This window comes from Zootermopsis nevadensis, unplaced genomic scaffold, assembly GCF_977971745.1.
Source record: "Zootermopsis nevadensis isolate Lab colony 2312 unplaced genomic scaffold, Znev_1.0 Znev_ptg000001l, whole genome shotgun sequence".
In the NCBI taxonomy this organism is placed as follows: Eukaryota; Metazoa; Arthropoda; class Insecta; order Blattodea; family Termopsidae; genus Zootermopsis; species Zootermopsis nevadensis.
Window position 1 is genome coordinate 14,444,625 of NW_028259133.1, and position 20,827 is coordinate 14,465,451.

The 20,827-nt window shown below is 38.2% G+C and overlaps 2 protein-coding genes across 5 annotated transcripts in view; both read right to left on the reverse strand.

The window, feature by feature from the left end:
- Positions 1-13,888, reverse strand: part of bru3 (CUGBP Elav-like family member bruno 3) — a 704,578-nt gene extending 690,690 nt beyond the window's left edge. For both annotated transcript variants that reach the window (XM_087343446.1, XM_087343430.1), the window contains exon 1: positions 13,739-13,888. The gene's annotated coding sequence lies outside the window, so the exon portion shown is untranslated. The remainder of the gene's footprint in view (positions 1-13,738) is intronic.
- LOC110829673 (CUGBP Elav-like family member 3) overlaps positions 1-20,827 on the reverse strand; it is a 443,424-nt gene that overhangs the window by 213,347 nt on the left and 209,250 nt on the right. Inside the window, exon 3 of one of the 3 annotated variants that reach the window (XM_087343515.1) lies at positions 13,830-13,963. The exons of 1 other annotated variant lie outside the window; for it this stretch is intronic. In XM_087343515.1, the coding sequence (XP_087199641.1) occupies positions 13,928-13,963 (36 nt within the window). In that variant the 3' untranslated portion in view covers positions 13,830-13,927. Of the gene's footprint in view, positions 1-13,829; positions 13,964-20,827 lie in introns of those variants that run through there. One more of the 3 variants, XR_002543036.2, reaches the window with a different exon arrangement.

The following is a 20,827-nucleotide window of genomic DNA, read 5'->3' on the forward strand; positions in this document are numbered from 1 at the left end:
CCCACAGTCGGTCCGGACGCGATGTCAGAGAGAAAAATCCACGCCTTTGCTGGGAATCGAACACCAGTACTATTATTACAATGCTTAGACACATTGGGAAGAGGGTACCGAATCCAATATGACGCGCTGACCGCAAAGTGCCGTAGAGTTGAACCGCGAGGAATGTTAATAAATTAACCTGTAATCCACTCGCAAAGCAAGAGACAGGCACATCAAAGGCTGCCAGAGCAGGGCGCGGGTCTCAATGCTATCTCCAAGACACCACCGCGCTTCTGCGTTTATCTTTCCGCTCCGCGTGCTGCTCTGACGTCATCATCACACGAGATGACAAGTTGAGCCTCGGTGCGAGAGCGACATAAGTTACGTACAACGTCCACGCATAATAATAATGGGTAATTTGTTGAAACACCACACAGGAACCGGCGGTCCACACTCAGCATGTCACAGAATCGGTTAGATTCGTCGCCAATGATCTCAAAAATTTCGTACGTGATACCACTCATAGCGTGGCAATGTCGTGTCCACATATTTTGCTGAAAGAACTAAGAAAAGTCACATATAAAAACAATCTCAGAAAGTTCAGATATTTGAACAGTTCAGCATTTCAGCAAATTACGTAACGGGGAACGTGATTTATGCACGCCACTGACAAAAATACATACGGAATTTTGGTGGGGAAACATTCTCTTTGAAGCGTCGTTGAACCGTCAGTTTGTTATTTTACACAGAAAACTTTCCTCTTCTGTGCACTCTCGTTCTGGAGACAGTACAACAAATTCCTTCATTCCAAAATCTTTGGCTCTACGTTAACTCCTCGAAATGCACAAGTTCCCCCGAAGTCGTTCGTTGAGCATGAATTCCTTAAATGAATATTTATTTTCCGTAAAATTAAGTCGGTATTTGAAAACACGAGCGATGGAACAACACACAGACAAAACAAAGGTAGATGTACATATAAGAAGTGCACATCTGTGGTCATAACGGAGGTTGAGATATTTTTAGACAAAACGCACAAGAATGGCTGTGCACAGTGCACAACCAGCAACATGACGGGACGGCGAGGGCAGTGCGAGGGCGCACAGAGCGGGAATACCGACATTACCAAAGTTCGCAGGTCACACCGAAAAAGGGACACAATTTAACCAGTTTAACAGTTGTATCACGGCTTACTGCATGCCTATATTTGTAGTGTTCACCATAATAACATTCAGTCAACGCCCATTTCGTACAACATTTTGGGCAACATATTACAGTCAAATTCTTTTCTTGTAAAGTCTATGTCTGGATCGGCTCGAGGACCCGCCCACAAACCACCACCCTGTGGGTAAAGTGTGGCCGGAGCGTGAACCTGCCCACTCACCACATCCAGTGAGCAGGTCAATAACGAGTTGGAGCTATACCTCCACTCCCTCCTAACGCCTTAACATTAGACGATTCTGTTAGAGACACAAAATATTTAATGCATGTTTCAGTAGAGAATACAGAAGCCAAATGAAGTACGCCAATGTTAACAGCTTTGTAAGTTATAAACACAAGAAGTTTAACACTTCTAAAGCTCTCAAAACGAGGTTTATCTTATCGACGTATTTCTTTCCGCTGCGATGTCTATAAGACGTTGCACTGTGTACTTTTTATTCCTCGCTGAACCTCGCGAAAGACACGCAAGAGAATCAAAGACTCACCCAAGCGGACTTAATCCGCCATCTTCTTTTGACCTCGTTTCGCGGTTCCATATGAAACATGACACTGCTGAGAATTCTCGATACGCCCTTCCAATGGTGAACACTAACCACATCATCACGTTTAATACAGATTGCTAACGACAAAGTCTTTAGATTTCTAACCATTTCCACGAAGAAGGGTCCATGTTAAAAAGCATTTAGTCAGCTCAGAGAGTCAGTAAATTCCCTGCCTTCTTTGGAACGCAAACCTTCTTTGCAAGATACCAACAATGAACCCTAAACTAAGTCAACTGAATTTCGCTAATCCCCACTTCTTTATTATGCATTTACAAGAAAACAGCCCGTCAAACAATGACGGAAAAATTTATAACATAACTTAAAAACACGTTTTGAATGAAATTACAACAAAACAATGCTTAAAACATTAAAGTCATTACTTATCGTTGATTAGTTATGAAAGCTGTGTAGCGTTAACATGGAAACATCTGTTTTGGTGCGTTTCTTCTGTCTACATGTCTACGATATTTACAGCTGTCGCCCTTTGTTCTATCTTGCTTTCCTCTGGGTGTTACACGATTTGACCCTTTTTCGCAGGATGCCTGCCAGGTCTACGAGCCACTATTGCACTCGAGGGGAGACTTGTCAAGCAGTGCGGATCTGTATAATCCTGTGCATCTGTCATGAGGGGGAAGGGGGTTATATACCATCTGTCAGGTGCATGCTGTACTGACGTCATGTGTACGTCACGGCCAGCGGGCGCCTCAGTTACGTTCGAAAATTTGTGCAAGTTATCTGAATCGAAATATCACTCTTCGCCCCCCCGCCCCCCGCTGCAATAATCGGACAATATGTGTCTATTAATAAATGTCCTCCCATACCTTTTTGGCCCATATTTCTTTCCACAAGCAAAAAAAGTAACGATATAATATGTATATACATGTACACGTATATATTAATTTATACACCGACGACAATTTATTGAGCTAAAAAATATAAGTAGTACAAACGTCATTAGTAATTGTACTCATCTTTTTAAAAAAAATACATAAAATACTTGTCCGTCGTAATTGTTCTGCAACCAGACTTACATTTAAATGGCTGTTTTCTGGGTTGCAACGCCGTGTAGTCTGGTAGACGTTTAACGACGTTTTTCTCAGAGGTACTTCCTGCCTCCGACATCTGGGGAGTAGGTACTTCTGAAATGTCGGTAAACGTCTACCAGACTACGCGGTGCTACAACCTTGAAGAAAGCCGTCTTCATCGTCGCCCTCGTGAGAACCTCGAATCCTATTAAGACGTGAATTAGCAATTAACGAGGTATGCAAAACAGAAAACAAAGGATATGGATGATAAGCGTCTGTATATTTCCGAATTTGAGCGCACATTTTCATTCTTTTTCTTCAAAGGTGTAGATTATTCTAAGATCTTGCAGGTATTAGTAAAATATGTACAAGGTTCCGCTATGTTTAAGTAAAAGTTTCTGTTAATAGAACTGAAAATAAAGAAATGGCAACCTTCTAAAACAGCTTCTTCCGAAAAGAAAAATTGTTTCTTAAGTTTCCAAGAATTCTGTTTATGCCCGCAGGAAGCCTTCAGCTCTCAGTCCCCTTCAGGAGGTTTTAAAAAGAGGAAAGTTGGAATCTCTGTAGGAAAGAACATGTCTTCATTACTGCAGAAAAATTCTCCTTTCCCGCAAATACGAGATCCCATCTCCCCCTTTTATTTTACTTCTGTTCTCTTCTGCCGCAGTGCCGAGCTAGCTTATTACTTCCAGGACATGCAGAGCAGTTTTCATACTGAAGACACGTACTAGGAATGCGAAACCTCGGAAACTGCCTTTTAAATCGTTCACGATTCGTATGCTTTGTACGGTATCACATTATTTATTATCACCATTATCATCATAAGAGACTCAGAACCGTTCTTCAACCTGGTTTTTCTTACAATAAACTGTACTGCAGTATTAAAATCCCTTATTTATTATGACAATCTTATGAATGCATTAAATTCCAGGAGACGAAGGGGAAAAGCACGGAAAGTAGAAGCTCTTCGCTCCCATGTTTCCCCTTAATACTAAAGGAAGTTAGATCACAAGTCCTTTTGTATTATCTTTGTGACGGCACACAACGGCCACATTATGCAGTACACTACTGACAAACAACATAACAGATACGGACACGTGGACTGTAATAAACTACCTTCTACTACCCACAACAAGTACTGAAGAATATTAATAATCAATATTTCGATTGAGCTTCCGCGTTAAACAGATTCTATTTATTATGGATATTTATCCATTGGATTTAATCTATACACGTGAGACAACACATTTTTCAATAAAGGTAAGTTTCCTTCTAATCAAGAATTCGGTTTCAGAAGGGGCTCAGAGAACCTGGTTGGCTTTTATAAATCTAGCATCCGTGGTACATAGTCTTTTAATTCACTTTGGCCTGCTTTCAGAATAACTTTAACCTTTCGGTCCGTGCTGCAAGTAGGCTGTAAATTACGATGCACAACGGCAATGTTATTTTATCGTTACTACTTTTCATGTTTTAACACCAATATGAAATATGGTCATCGTATTTAGTCGAAAATAGCATTAATTTGAAGAGAGACAATCTTCCACTTACTTTCAACGATTTAATTAACTGTTACTTAACGATAAAGATTTTTCATTGTGACTAAGCAATGCGGAAACACCCGTAAGGTAAGGTTCACTGTGGATAAAAAATGAGAAGATGGCTGCCTTCTGGTCTGTTGCTAGTCATCGCCTTTATGACGGACGTAGGAAGCACCTCTCAAACGTCAGGCTACGAGGGCGCAATATCTCAGAAGACAGCCATGTTCACATTCCTCCTCATTCACAGAAACCCTGTCCTGAGGGTTGTTTCTACATACTCGCTGCCCTGAGAATCTCAGATCTCAAAGCAGAAATGTGATTTGAGAGGCATGACCCCCGATGTAAGCTAAACTGCAAGCACGTCTTACAAACGTTTATGAAAACCAAACTTCTGGTCTTATAGACTTTTGGGGAAACATTCATCTGCAACTTTGATCTCCCTTCTAAAGACACATTTATAAATTCTTGCAATTTTATTATTCGGATAAAATATTAACTTAGATTAGTGTAATGAAAGCCCTGAAACAAATAATTTGTATCGTAATTCACTTAACACTTTATTCTGAAGTATTCATAAATTAGACATGAAATATTTAAACAGTTTATTACTTAGGCCTAATAGTTGTCGTAAAATATAAATGACAAACTCGTAAACATGACTAATTTTCACCTGGTGAAAACCAAGGATTCAACAGACTTAACATCAAGGCCTAGCCACTCGGCATAGTACTGGGGTAGTTCTATCCATCCCCCATTCTCAGAGCCAATTTTTAAACATCCACCTTAAAGTCACAGCAATATTCTCTCAGTCTTACAAGTGTTTACCCCTCACAAAACAAAAATGTAAACTAATTTCATGTATCCCCAGTCAAGATGTCTAGACCACTGTAAATCTCTTCATATCAGTACCAAAAAATCAGGCATCACTTGTATTTATTTAATAACACGTTTATTGAAATTGTGAAATAGCCTATATCGACAAAGCTGTTTGGGTTTTTATACAGCTGGTGGTATTTTCAAGTTCCTGGTACCGATCTAGCAGCGCGTGGACTTTAGACAACCACGGTACAACAGCACTACAAACAGTAGGGAAAACAGGAATAACCACCTACAGGACTACGCGGCTTCACAACCCTGAAGACCACAATAGGCGTTTTCGCGACCGTAAGAACCTCGAATCTCAGGTTGTTTAACAATCCTAAGCCGAGTGACGTTAAGAACACTTACGTAAGAATTTAATAAAACTGCGCTCTTTTTTAATCGAGGCTGTAAATGAGTAAATTTTGTGAACATATTTGATTTATTTAAAAACTATAAATGCATTAAAATTTGCAACTGTTTTGTGAACAGCCTGTAATGGAAGAGAGATTGTAACGAAAGTGAAGAAGAAATAAAATTAGAAATAATAAAGAGAATTGGGACATGAGACTAATCTTCTGAATAGGAGGATATACCGCAGGAAGCAAATTTCCGAGTAAAATCCATCTTCCCCTTCATGAACCTTTCCTTTAAGTCTCATTCTTTACAGCAGAATTTAGTAACAGAAACTCAAAGACATGTCTGATGGTGGAAAAGAAATCTATAGACCCATATTTTAAAAACACTACGGTCAGATTCTAATAAATTAATTAAAATACGAAACTTCCCACACGTGTGTATAAGTTTCCCTGTGGTGAAACAACTCCGTGAAGCACTACCGTTATTGAAAATCTGATAGTCATATCAGTTCGTCAGGATATTCGCCGACATTTACGAAAACCAAAGATTCATTATCGCGTTCACAAATCAAATCTACACACATATCTTACTTCTTTGAACGCGTAAACAGATTTCAATTAACCTACTATTTTCAGGATATTAAACTCAATTATTTTATTTTGGAGTCTGTAAATAGCCAATGGACTACCGTAAAGTAGTGCCATCTTTTCTCTAGAATCTGAGGAATGCGGAATATCTTACAAGCATCCACGTTACAGGCTCAAGTAATTAAAGTAATGTTTCACGTTTTCAGAACAGTTTCTTGATTAATTTTAATCTGTGAAGATAAGAAGTTCTGTTACTAGACCGGCTGAATTAATGACCTTTTTCGAGTTAAGAGACATTTAATCATACAAACAGAATAATAGGTAATAACGTTTCTTTATCGAAACAGTAACCACGTAAATGCTCGAGTATATTTCTTACTTTAAATATTAGTAATAATATTATGATTACAACATTTCACATATCCATGTCATGGATCCACGAGAAATAATTTCCATACGAATAAAATATTGTAACTTGTCTCACTCTTGCGTCGTGCATTGCTAGTAAGTTTCACTACCTCCACTGTACTGTACTTGTTTAACGTCCACGCAAAAATTTAATATCTTCTTGACAAAAACCTTTATTGTGATTTATTTTCCAGAAATATTTTCCGCGTTTTATAAGTGATGTATGAGGTATCACAATCATTTAATAAAATACGTGACAGTAAAATGTCGAGATAAGTAAAGATCGTGTTTGATAAATGAGGAAGGTTTTTAATTTAGATATTATAAGCAGAGGCATGTGGTTAGTAATATAACACCCGGAGATGCGCCACCAACACTCCGAAGGGAGTAGTTTGGAATGAGACGTGGCGTGGTTCAGAGCAAAGTGGATCCATGTCATCATACGAAGAATGTAATGGGTTTGGGATATGAGATGGCACTGAAGAACCAGATGGCTGCAGAATTATTGTTTCGTTGCTTTCTGAAGCAATGAACCTTAGCAACGAAATGATGTGCTAAATAACTCAACTGTGTATCTAAACTAAAATACTGGGTCATGTACGGTACGGGGTTAAATCCAAAAACAGAAAGAAATTATTTGATTTATTAGAATAATTTACTTTTCTGGGTTGTAATGCAGTGTGTGCTAGTAGGTAGATAATGACGTTGCGGAAGAAAATATTACTTCCATTTTCAGGGTTGCAGCCTTGCTGGGATTTGAAACAAAAATGCACTTTGCTTCTAACAGAAATCCTATTATAACGGTTTCAAACGAGAATGATATTACTGGAAGAATATTCCGGCAATGAAAATAAGTTAGTGGCCCCAGCAAGTTCAGCATATAATTAAAACTGTACACTAATTAACCAATGTGGACAATTCGTAAAATTTCGACAAGAATACTCAATGGAATCAACTAACTTAAGCAAAGACAAATTGGTTACTTTAAGTTCGGTATTCTAACAGTCAACTAGCTATGAAAGTGGTAGGTGCCTTCATGGTCCGTAGCTTCAAGACCTACGCTCAACACTCGTTCAGATACACCACTTCCAAGACCTCGCACACAGCTGTTAGAGGGCTCAAAGCCACAATCCGCTTCGATCACAGCCCTCACTTTTAAATCTTTTATCACTGTTTTAGTTACAGAGCCACTGCGATCTTAATGTAACTACCGACGAACATTACACGCCTGTTCAAAGGACATGACGGGACAAAGAATATCAAGAGAGAGAGAGATGGAGGACGAAGGGTATCGAAAATCAAAACCAATCCCCACTACAGACCGCATGCCGGTTCAGTTTCCAGGATTTTCTATCCAACTGTTCTCTACTAACATTCCATCCATATCTTCCTCCCCCCCCCCCCCAAACCTCCAGGGAAACATTTTTAATCCATTTGGCCAACTGAGGCTTCTCCTTTTCTAACCACCGTGCCTAAAAAAAAAGCTGCATCACGTTATTCCCCCATTTTGTATCGCTGCGATATTCTACTCCTATATTCTAACAAAACTGAAAATGTTTAGTGGTCGAGGTTCATCCCCAACACCCAGAATAGAAATATCTTCAACAGAAACATTATTATTCGCCATTATATACATTCATGCGGTAAACCTTTTTTTCGTTAATAGGAACGAAAAAAGCGAGTATAAGCCGTTAAACGGCGTAAAATGAAATAAAAAAGATATAATGGTTCTACGGCCCTTTTTATTATTGGCGCAAAGGTCAATTAAGCACACGCGCGACTTGCTGTTACCACAACTGCGACCTCTTTGTTATTTCAATTTGAAACGCAGTTTCCTGAAAGTGTCTTCAATATGAACGTAACTGCGCGGCGCATTTCCAGATATTAATGCGTTCATCCCTTCACAATTACACTACGTACCCCAGCGTACTTTAGAAAGGCACGCGGGAACTTTCATTTTCTAATGAAAACTGGCCCTGATACTCGACTTTATCGACGAACGACGGAAGACGACATCAGGTGGTGCATGGATTCGATTCTCTATATCAAAACTGAATATATCTCGGCTTCATAGATGTTTCAGTATAATCACAAGAATGAATCAACCGAGCAACCAAGTTACTGATATTCGAGGTTCTGGCGACAGTAAAGGTACTGACCTAATTTCGAACGCCGTGTAGACTTGAATAAAGAAACCAACGCTTCTAAGTAACATAATTCCTCCATCTTTAGGGTTGAAGGTTTCAAACGTTTCGTATCTACCTATATGTCCGCATGGCACTGCAATCGAGAAGACCAACATCGACGAGGTCATTAAATGTCACCACCTGAAAGTATAACTATAGATAGGAGAAAGTTTTGTCTATTTATAAACTAGAACAGTGCCCTCAGTGTTCCTAAGGAAGAATTATACAAATGCATATATCTCCTATTACTCTTCAGTCCCAAAAGCCCAGTATATATATGTACATTTGAAAGGTGCATCTGAAAACGTTCTTTCAGCTTCTGATATGGTTTAGTATCGAAGATCTTCGTGGCCTGGGTTCATTCTAGAGCCAACAGTCGCTCAGCTTGTCACGAGGATCCTTCAGGGCCGTATTCTGAGCGAGATGAAACCACTCGACACACTCACACAATCTTTCTTTAATATCCATCTTAATACTGATCTCCTACACATGTCTGCGTGTATATTTCCCTCTCCCGACTAAAATTCTTTAAGTATCTTCATCCCTCCCATGGGTGCTACACCCCCAATCCCATCCCATCCTCAATGACTTCATAATCCAAATAATACTTGGTAAAGGCTGTAAGTTATTATTCTCGTCATTTATTAATTTTGACAGTTATCTTGTTTTCAACTACACACATCTCCAAATATACATTCAACACAATCAACCTAGTGCTTCTTTTAAGGTGGGGCAACTCAGTTACACCCATACAAAGCAACAGATAACATTACAATCGTGTAGACCCATACTTTAAACCTCGCATTCGTAGACAGCAAAAGGAAAGGCAAAGCATTCTTAATTGTGTAGTTGTAAGAAATCCTGGAACTTTATCCACTCTTTAATTTCTACACAATTAAAATTCTCATAAATTAGTGTGGTCCCAAAAATTTAAACTTCTCCACATATTAGCCAACTTTACATTGATACCCCACGGCGGACGGACGATCCTAACTCAGTGAGCATTGCTCAAAGCACGCTTGAAGTAAACACTTTAAAGGAGAAACGAATTATCTAAAACAATAAAGGAACGCAATTGAATTTCGAATGGGAATTCGTCTCCTTGAAGGATCCTGAAAAGCGTCTTATTTCCAGAATGCACCACATGAACATCCTCCCCCCCCCTTCCAACCCTACCTCTAAGGACTTTGGGGGACCGGAGATCGGACGTCGAAGTCTCTAATCAAATACCCGAACTCTGCACGCGAACAACCCAACTTTCTTCCTCGCCTACTTCTCTTTTTATTCGTTTCTTTCCTTTCCTCTCGGATACCGAATCCGGAAACCCGTCCGACTGTGAGTCGCATCACAAACAACCCCCCGTACCCTAACTTGGAGCAGCCCTCGTACCTCGTCACACAAAGGCCCTGCGTTTTTATTATATCTTCCATTGTTTTAGTTTTTATGCTACGAAAAGGGCGAAATGCCTCCACTTTTTCTTCAGCACTGTACGAAATTGTATAATAATACAGGATAAATAATTTCATACGGCATCAGTAAAAGTTTCACACGAAATGACTGTAGGCTATAATATAAATTTCCGTTTCTTCGTACCTTTTCGTGCGTAATAACTTCTGCTTTATACAATTCACAACTTCAGTACCTTATTATTAACTAAGTCCACGGAACAAAGTTCTTAAGAAGCTGGTAGCAGCTGAGATAACAAAAGAATTGTCCGTCTTTTATAAAACCCGAATATTCAATACCTTGCTCAAAAAAACCTCTATCCCCCCTGGATCAAATTCTGGGCCAGCTGAATCCAGTCCACATCCTCACGCCCTACTTCTTTTAATATTACTCTCATCTTCAACTAGATCTTCAAACTGATTTATTTCCTACATATATTGAGACGAACATTTTATACACATTTCTTGTCTCCCGCGCACACTGCATACGAGCACAGCTATATATCTTTATTTAATTACCCCAATATTTGCGAGAATTATAAATTAAAAAGTTCTTTGTTATGTAATATTCTTCACCCTCTGTGACTCTCTGTATTAAAGCTTCAAATAACATGTAACATCTTTACACGTATTCTGAGATAATTTTGTTTACTTTGGGTGACACACCAAGTTTCACACCCATAAAATATGAGGTAAAATACTGGTTAACTGTGAAAAACCTGCCCTGAACACAATATTTAAAAATGTAACGTTTCTTACGTGTTCGTAAGTGCACTAAAAATAACCATTAAAATGAACGAAACATCTTCTGATATTATTACTTGTAATATACGTTGAAAATAATATTAAACCACTTCCAGCGTATACTCATTTACAGCCTGATAACTTTATGTAGCCTAACGACTGACTGACACAACAAGGATCAAGGTAAATGTTTTGCACAAACTGTTTTCTCAATTTCTGTTGATTTTTAACTGAACTAATGGCTCGTTGGTTAGACCATAGTCACTCGTGTGTTTACGTAGAGAGGAAACTGAAACCAGAAGTACACTCCTGTTATCGAACAGAACTAATAAAATCTTCATAAAATATGATCAGGATGACGTAAATATAACCTCTCAGAGGCAACTGGTCAAATTAAAATTTGCGAACTATGTCAAAGCTCTACCTGAGCTACTCCGACTCACGCTAAGACTTACCAGCTCCAACAATGAGCCTTCTGGTCGAACGCGCTGTCGGCGGCCTAAATGTAAGGATCGTGTTGTGTGACGGTGTTATCAATGTATTACACCACCAGGTGTGTTTCAGGAGGAGACAAAATTACCACTTAAAGGGACAGTTAACTATGAATCTGCTGAGGTTATGGTTAATTTATTTTTTATATCGTCAGGTATCCGATCACATGAAACATTTTTATGTGGCTATAAAATAAATTATAGTTTCTTGTATAACATTTATATACCAGAAAGCGAAGAAGTGTAATACTTTAACGTGCCAAGATAATTCAATATATTAGTGTGTATGTGGACTATTAACGCTCTTAATGTGTGTGTTAGGACCTACCTTCTTTTACAGGCTAGCGTCTTTTATCTTCACACCTACACGTATATCATCCCCAACATAGGATATTAAAGTTTACATGCATTAACTTATCACCCGTGGTTAAAATAAGCAATAATTGAATCATTTATCAGCCAATATTACAGATAAAAATAATAGGCGCTACTCAATTAAATTAAATTAAATACAGTTCGATGACTATTACTTGCAAGTGAAGTGATATGACTTCGATTTCCCTTCGCTTTTGCTAATACAATACAAATATTATCGCTACTTAAAAGTTGTTCACAAAATATTAATAGCATCCACATAAGACAATTTGCACTCCACCAAATATTATGTGAGTAAACACAACACAGCCTAAGGAAAAGTAGTAGAACACAGAGGCAAACATTAATATATTTTAGTGAGAAATATAAAAAAAACACTTGGGGTATTACGCGTTGACTGGTGATTGATACTAAACTTGATCATAAACAGCAGAATTTGAGGATAAGGAATATATTTATCTCGCTCATGACAGGATCCCATGGCGGGCCTTTCTGAAAACTGAAGTCAACTATTAAGTTCTATATAAGAAGCACGATTTATTGACTTTCTAGTAGCCTCGTTATATAAAATTGTCTACTGGGATATATATTAATGCAATTATCATAATTAGTAAGCAAATTTAATTACTTCTGTGAACCTACAGTTTATTTTAAGAAACGTCACGCTTAGCAATGGGTGCTTTCCTTCGTTACAGAAATGTGTATGTAATATTCTTAGCCCTATCAGTAATCTGTGTACTTTTTCGATAGACCCGGTTCTCACGGTCATGCAGTGGGGAGAGGGGGGAGGTGTATATAGAGTGGGGGGAGAGAACTCAGGTTCTCACGGTGGCAAGTACGAAGATGGCTGTCTACTGTGTTATTGTGGCGTTTCGTATGATAGAAGTTAACCGACGTTTCAAAGGTCCTTGCTGCCTCCGTTATCAGGACGATCGCCCTAATGATAAAGGCAGCAAGCACCTCTGAAACGTCGGTAAACTTCTAGCAAACTATACTGAGCTACAATCCAGAAGACATCCATCTTAAACATACACTGTGTTTCACTTACAGCTACAGATTCTTAACAGTCTGTCTAGTTTTACTGTTAGTTCTTTAAAAATTACGTGAAAACATTTGAAGAATAACTCGTTACGTAGTTTAATTAACGTAACGAACAGACAATACAGTTAGTAGATTTACCACAAACCACAACATCGACACACCAGTGCTGCAAGATCCTGGGAAATGTGCGAACATCATGAAAACAAGAAGCGAAACAAATTAATATAATTATGTACAAAACCAGGAAACTGTTTTAATTCTGGCGTGAGGCAATCAAGACACTGCAACAACAACAAACTGTGACGAGAACAACCAAACATCTCATTGGTTGCCGAATATGCGAGAGACGAAGTCTGAGATGCACAGTTCAAATTTCTCACTAAAAGTTTATAAATTTTTGTAAAATAAATTGCTTGAAAATGCGACATTCAGATGTGAGGTTTCCACGCCGATGGGAATGTAAATCGTGGCATCTACCTAGAAGACCACGCGTCGTTAAGACCCGGAAGACTAATCAACATCTTCACCGACGGGAAAACATCAAATCTCATACAGGCACTAGAAGAGTGAAAATCATAATCGTAAATTTAAGAAGTCTGTAATCTGGAAGAGGTGACAGATTCAGACCAAGGTCTCTCGTAATTAACTTCGTCTCTGAATATTCGTTGTTCCTTCACTGGCACTACAACAATCATACGAACGCACTCGCTAACACCAAGAACGAACCAACATCGAAAATGGAAAACACGACATAGAAGACAACAATAAATGCCAATAAGTGGAAGACATTAAACATTATTTGTTTCTAGTAGTAACCAAATAAAACACAGTAATGCACAAATAAAAAAGAAGAAATAAATTTACAAGTGTGAATTAAAACAACAAAACAAGACAACAACTAAAACATCTCGTTTCTGATAATCAGAAAATTAAAAACGTACCACAAAACCATTTGTGAAGTTTTGTGTAGTTGCAGATGATTGTATGATATATCTTTTTTGAGTGGGCTTTTTTTTGAGCAACAAGTTGAATTTGAGGATGAATATTGAAGGAGTGGAAGAAGAAAATCGCCACCTCCTCCCGAACCACCACCACCCCAACCGAAGAACACGGTTGGGAGAGAAGAGGCCTTAGCGAGGGGCACAGGTCACGAGAGGTGAGCAGACCTGGAACAAACACAGCAAGTGTAAAACAACTCTGCAATAATGTCTCCTTCGTCCACCTTGAAACGCCTGAGAAATCGCTTCAACTTTCTTTCGCTGAGGACGTGGTCAATACTAGAAACTTCTTAGGTGACTGCAATAACAATCGAATTCACCGAGGAATATAATGTTAAGTCATTAAGCTTAAAAATTAAGTTTATGCTTATTTTAACACCAATCAAATATTTTCCTTGTTTTTTTAATGTGTATGTTATAACGTTTATGTACAGAGGAACGTCTTCACTTCTTCTGTTATAACCCTTCTTTCAACAGTCTATTTGAAGTCCAGTTTTCACACCCCTAATTTATATTAATACAAGGACTATCACAACTTTGTAAATCTGCAACTGTCTTAGTTGTATTACATAATTAAAGGTTGGCAGTGCCGCACGTATGTCGAAATGTCCAATCTGCTAGATAAATTTGGTTAAACACAATAGTTTGACGTTGAATATTTGGAATTTTCAAATTTTCTTTCTATATTGACGCATAATTAATTTTATTCTGGAATAATCACTAAGCATTCATCTAGAGATTTTGAGTCACAACCGTACATAATTGTTATTATAACCACGTAATGAGTTTTCTAACTGCATCAAAGCATCCCGTATTTTAGAAGAATTAAAAATGTAAACTCCTTCATCCTCACACGAACAAACCAGTAAGCTTTCAACAGCAATATTAATGTTTAATGTTACATGAATTATACCTTCACAGCAGTCGCTAACAGTGGAAACCTTTTAGCTATCCGAGCTTTACTGTACAATATTTCCATTACGTAGTTATAAGCATGGAAGAGCTGTGTAATTAAGAGTAATAGGTTTCACGCATTTCGACTATTCTCTGTATGAACACACCTCGCTCATATCGACTAGCATAAATTATCTTCTTTTCCCTTCAACCCGTACAACACACTCACACATACACACACACACACACATATAAATATATATATATATATATATATATATATATATATATACACACACTCACTGTAACAAGTGCTTCGGAATTATTTTCTAAAGTTCAGTTAACCTTCTCTATGACATATTACATCTACAAGATTTTGAGAGAATATTCGCCTACACTACAAGAAAATGTGTTATCCTACAATCAGTTACAGTCAATCCGCACCATTTTATAACCTACATATTTTACTATTTGCGGAGGCTATTGATTATTTTTTAACAGAATTTGATAAAAAATCAGATTACGATAAGAAAACATTTAAAAGAAAACGACAGCTTCAACTAAATGTTTTAGATCTTGCTGGAGACAATATTTTATATCACACACAAATGTTTTATACCACGAACGTCTGTGATAAAGTAGAAACGTTTGATTTGAACCTCAGGGAAGCGAAAATTAAATTCAGCCAAAACCTTTGTGTGGATCACTTCCTCTGCGATAACGAATGCCACTGAAATTCGTATAGTAGCTTGAGAGTTGATATTTGTCGACATACAGCTAGAAATACGGCCTTCCCATCATGCGTTAGTTTTATGATGACGTCAAATCACTTTATATTCATTTGCGTATGCTTGGAAGTAACAGATATATCTGATTTACATCTGCGATAAGCGACCGGGTGTGAAACTGATTACTCACCTCAATCTAGTACAAAGCAAAGAAAGATTGGAGCTATATCTCCACTACCCCATATGTATTTATGGAGTGGTGCTTAATAAGTACCAGGGACAATTTAACTTTTCCTTTTTTCGGAAGCTGTCTGTACTCTCACTTTAAATTTATTGGCTGCCACTATAATGACAAACATAGTAATCTCACCGACAAAAGAAATGAGAAATAAATACAAAATTTGTATGGAACAATCTGAAGAAAAGAGATTTCTCTGCGAGGCCTATACGTAGATTAGATAATAACTGTCTGTTAAAGTCTTACAGAGGTAGGTTATGAGGATACAAACTAGCTCAGTGGAGCATTCTTCTGAACACGGCAATAAATCTTTTAATTCCATAAAAGTATGTAAGTCCTCGTCCTCCTTAGTGACTATCAGCTCCAGCAGGTTTGCTCCATGGAACAATAATCAAGTTGAAGTAAACATTGTTAATGTCCAACAATAAGAAAATAAAACCAAGCTGTGCTGTTATAACCTGATTTTAATTCCTCAATTGGTAAACAAATTTTAAGGATGGCGTGTCACTGAGAACTTGCTTGAAGAAATATGGAAGGAAACTTTTTAGTCCGACATCTTCCTGGAAGAACTGAGGAAATTCACGAAACACTTCAGTCATGATAGCTTGTCTCTATATGTCGAGGTTTGAACCGCGGTGTCCCAAATACGAAGCAGGGGTGCTACCAGCTAGGACGCGTCGTTTAGTGTAGCCAACCAAAAGAAGAAAAGGGTGATGTCCCACTGCAGAAGACACAAAAGCCACCGGAGATAAGAAATTTAAACAAATATCGTCAAAATAGACGGTGTTCACTGAAATGCCACGCAAATCAAACCCGCACGCCTATAATTAGTGCATGGGGTGGTAAGTGTGTGCTGGATAGAAATTCATGAAGGAAGGGTTGAAAATACACAGGGTAGCAGCAAGACAAATATGGCCATGCCAGTGGTTACGACGTGGTAGGACGGAGAAGCCAGTGATATAATGTCTGCCTGTGGTTTCGCCAGTGGGTCCCCGCAGTACCTAATCGGACAGTCAGATGAGCATAGAGAAATGGCCGCTCACTATTACATTAACGCAGTATACAGGTCTGCACGCGTCAAGACGAGACAACAACACGGAGCGATATTTCGCTGTTTCCTAACGTTGTCAGATGCACGACTATTTACCATTACTTCCTCTAAGGGTTTCTTGGCAGCATGACAGTGCTTTAAGATAAAGAAACGGAACGATCACATTTCGCATACATTTTATTTCTGGAGCATTATAATGTAACAGGCGATGGGGTAAATTTTCTTTCACGAGTCGTGTTTTCATGTCAAGCTTTATAAATTCTTGATATGAGCATCGTCTTAAATATACAATACTGAGGTTTTCACGGCAGTGAAAATGACGATATTGTTGTTCTGGGCTGTGACGCCGTCAAACAAACACTATCCGTTTTTAGCCCTCAAGATGGATAAAATAAGTTTTTTGCAAAACGCTGGTGTCTACCTACGAGTCAATCCAGAAAATCATAATAATAATCATCGTCGTCTTCAGCCTCTGTCTGAATCTGACTGTTCGTTACAAATTATACGACCAAATATTACAAAACCTTAACAATTCATGATCATGTAGGAATGTAATCAACCCCATGGAGTATTCTTTGTGAAGCCAACAATCATTGCGTTTGAGTCGGAATTTTCTCGCCTTTTATGGTACCTGGAGAGTCATCACCGTGTTCATAACATCCAGTAATTTTACCAGATCCTCAGTCACTTAAAACCAGTCCATTTGTATTTTTCTAATATCTACCCTAAAACTAATGATGCGCCCCACCTACGCCTAGGTCTTTCAAATGACACTGTCCTAAAGGATTTTCGGCCAATAGTAAATATACAACATTCATCACAACCATCACTGGACCCTATTGTGCGTCACTTTGAACCAGTACACAGCTACGCAATCAACCAGTGAAACGAGGGGAAAAACAGAGCAGAGTAAAATTGCGGATTTGGTTTTGTGAAACTCTCTCCTTTCAACCGATAATTTCCCGCTGTTGTAATTCCATGTAATTCTCATGAACTATTTTCGTAATTGAGCGCAGCTGGAGAAATTGTTCGTCAGACACAGCTGATTAATACGTTTGGAAAGTTCCTGATTAATACTGGGTCACTACGTACCTGCGATAAAGAGGCTTTTATAAAATGCGTACGTTTTCATTAGGCCATGTGCAATTACGAGTAGGAAAGGGGAATGTACGCACGCGAGGTGGAGTACGTGCAGGAGTTCAGAGCATAAAAGGGGAAACTAAATCCGGCAGTTCGGTACAGTCTGTTCTGCTACCTTTCTAAACCTACAGGCTGCTTTAAGGTCCTAGACTAGTCTGTCACTATTTTTTAATTCCAAGACAGTTTAATTTCCAACTATTAACTCGTCTTTTGAACAACTGTTCATCCCATTATCCAAATTAAAAAAAAATTCTGCAGCTTCCTTTAAAGCTACGTTAACTGGTTACCGTAGTAAACCGACGTTTCGGGAACAAGCTATGTCCCCATTTTACTACGGTAACCAGTTAACGCGGCTTATTGCCCGAGAAGATTTTATTGATTGTACTCGACGCGAAAGTCTCAAATCCTATATGGATTAGGTTTATTAATATGAAGATACAGCTGCTCTAAAACCTGAATTCGAAAAATTAAGAAACTTAATTATTAGCTTAATCGCTCAAGAATTTAGAGAAATAACATGAAAAAAATAAAGAAATGCAACGCAATCTTTTTATGTTGTCAGTTCCCGGATATAGGTGGCAGCACTGTAATGAATGTTCAGGGTAGTGACAAGCAAAGACAGATGGAGGACGAATAGTGGACATTGAGTGACGTGTCGCTTTTAAAGGAGGGACATTTTTCATTTATTGTGAGTGTTTGCTGCTAAACGTGTAGCCTATCAACAAAAGCTTTTATTCTTTGCAGTTTTTATTCGTGTTGACTTTAATGAACGTACATCGCAGAGCGTTCCACCTGTGAGTATCCTTCCACTCCGCCACAATTACACTTTCCATTTCCCTGTTTTGGCATTTTGTTTTGAGTGGTTTCCAAACTCTATGAGTCTGAGACTCTCCTGGTGTGAATAAAAACTTTGTAAGCCGCCAACCATTTAAAATAACTTGTTTTTATTGACTTAAGATACCTCGCGTTTTATTCTCAGAATAACGACGTCAATGTGACAACACAGACTAGGTATGTGGGAACAAGTAGCGAGGGAGTTAAACGTCGTTACATTTTCAAAACATTTATTAGCTCTGTTTATATTATAATTCCGTCCTATGCTCTGTTATCGAGAGGTGTTCATATAACCAGTTTTTTCAGCGTTTTAGTCTAGGTCATCTTTCCTGCTAGCATGTAAAATAATATATCTTTCGCTGCGACATTCACGATTTCACTATATTATAAACGAAATTCCGAAGCAGAATATTTGGTTGCCATAATTCTCAGAGTCTATTTGCGAGTTGGTCTATGTTTAACAGCAATGGTCGAGAAAACAGGACCACACCCTGAAAAAAGCAATCCTTTACTTAAGTTTATATTTCCGACAGTCAGGTGGAAAGATGTGCAACAACAATATTTCATAGTCATCGCATTATGAAACCAACGAAACAGCGTTTTGTTGGTGTAGAACCGCTCCGAACATTTCATTATTACGTAGCAAAGCATTAAAATTCGTGCCCCAACAATTTTAAGAGCAATTTGTGCAGCTGGTTGCATAGAATAAAAACACAATGGGAATTATTCGTGGTCTATCCATCGACTTGCATCTTTCATTATTAATGTTCTCAGTTTGTTTGCGTTAAATTGGGAGCTGGGGTTTACAGTTAATTACTGTCAGAAGACTTTAATTTACCCTTGTGGACCCAACATAACCCCTATTCTCATAAAAATTATGCATAACTTTAAACGCTTCTGTAAAATGTGTATTCCATTGGAACATGTCTTGTCACTCTTAATTCGTATTTCATACGTGACTGTGCTTTATAATTCGTAGTCTTCACCAAATATTATCTTACTGATCAAATGAAGAAAGATTAATTGGGAGAGGCATGCAGATTAATGGCTGAGATGAATATTGTGTACAGATTATTAGTCCGAATTCCTGAAGGATGAAACAGTCCTGAAGGCTTTGGCTTATGAACGATTATTAAAGTGGACTTTTAAGTGACCAAAAATTGCACACCTATAGGTATACTCATGCTTTGTAATGTAGAATGTCCTTCACATATTCTATTTTATAGAACTCGCCAACTCATTAACCATAAAATTCCTCAGATACTGACAATCATGCAGATACCAAAGAAATTTCCCGACTTTTATGGAATCCAAATATTCATTACCGTGCTCACAACAACACACAGCCCATAACCTGAGCCAGCTGAGTCTACTCTCCTAAGATCGATCTTAATCTTAGCCTCCCATTAAAGTTACGTTCTCCGTCCTGGTTCATTCAATTTGAAGATATCGATTAAAAGTTTATATGTACTTCATAGTTTTCCCATGCTGCTAAATGCCCTGCCCATCCAATCTTCCTTACTTTAAAGATCAAAATAATAATTGGCGAAGAGTACAAATCATGAAACTCCCGAATAAGCAGTTTTTCTTCCGCTAATGCGACTTCGGAGCGCAGCACGGAACTTCCTTTTTACATATTACAATCATCCATACGCAGGTGGATTATTATTATTATTATTATTATTACTTGCATTTCAATAAGCTGACACCCGATAAATATTTCGTGTTTCACTACCGGTCGACTCCCTCAAACATTCAGCAAACACACTATAACAATCGTTATCTAGGCCACATCAGGTGCAAAGGCATTGTCGTAATTAACACATGATCTATTAGAGCATGCAACGTCGAACAGACAAGAATTAATGACGTACTTTGTTCATAGACCCATGTAGAACACATCCACTACAGAAACAGAAACCCATTAGGAGAATGTCGCAGGTGTCACAAATGATACATCGCTCTTTTTCGATTAAGTTCTGTTTATTGTGGATGACTTAATAAGCATACTTAAGCCTGCATTCGCGGTGCTTTCTATCTACGTACATATCTAAATGTGTTGGTGCGCTCGTGTCAGTTCGTACGCCTTCGCTTAACTTCGAAATAGTAAGAAACATTAAAAAATTAATAACCAAATGATCAGCCAA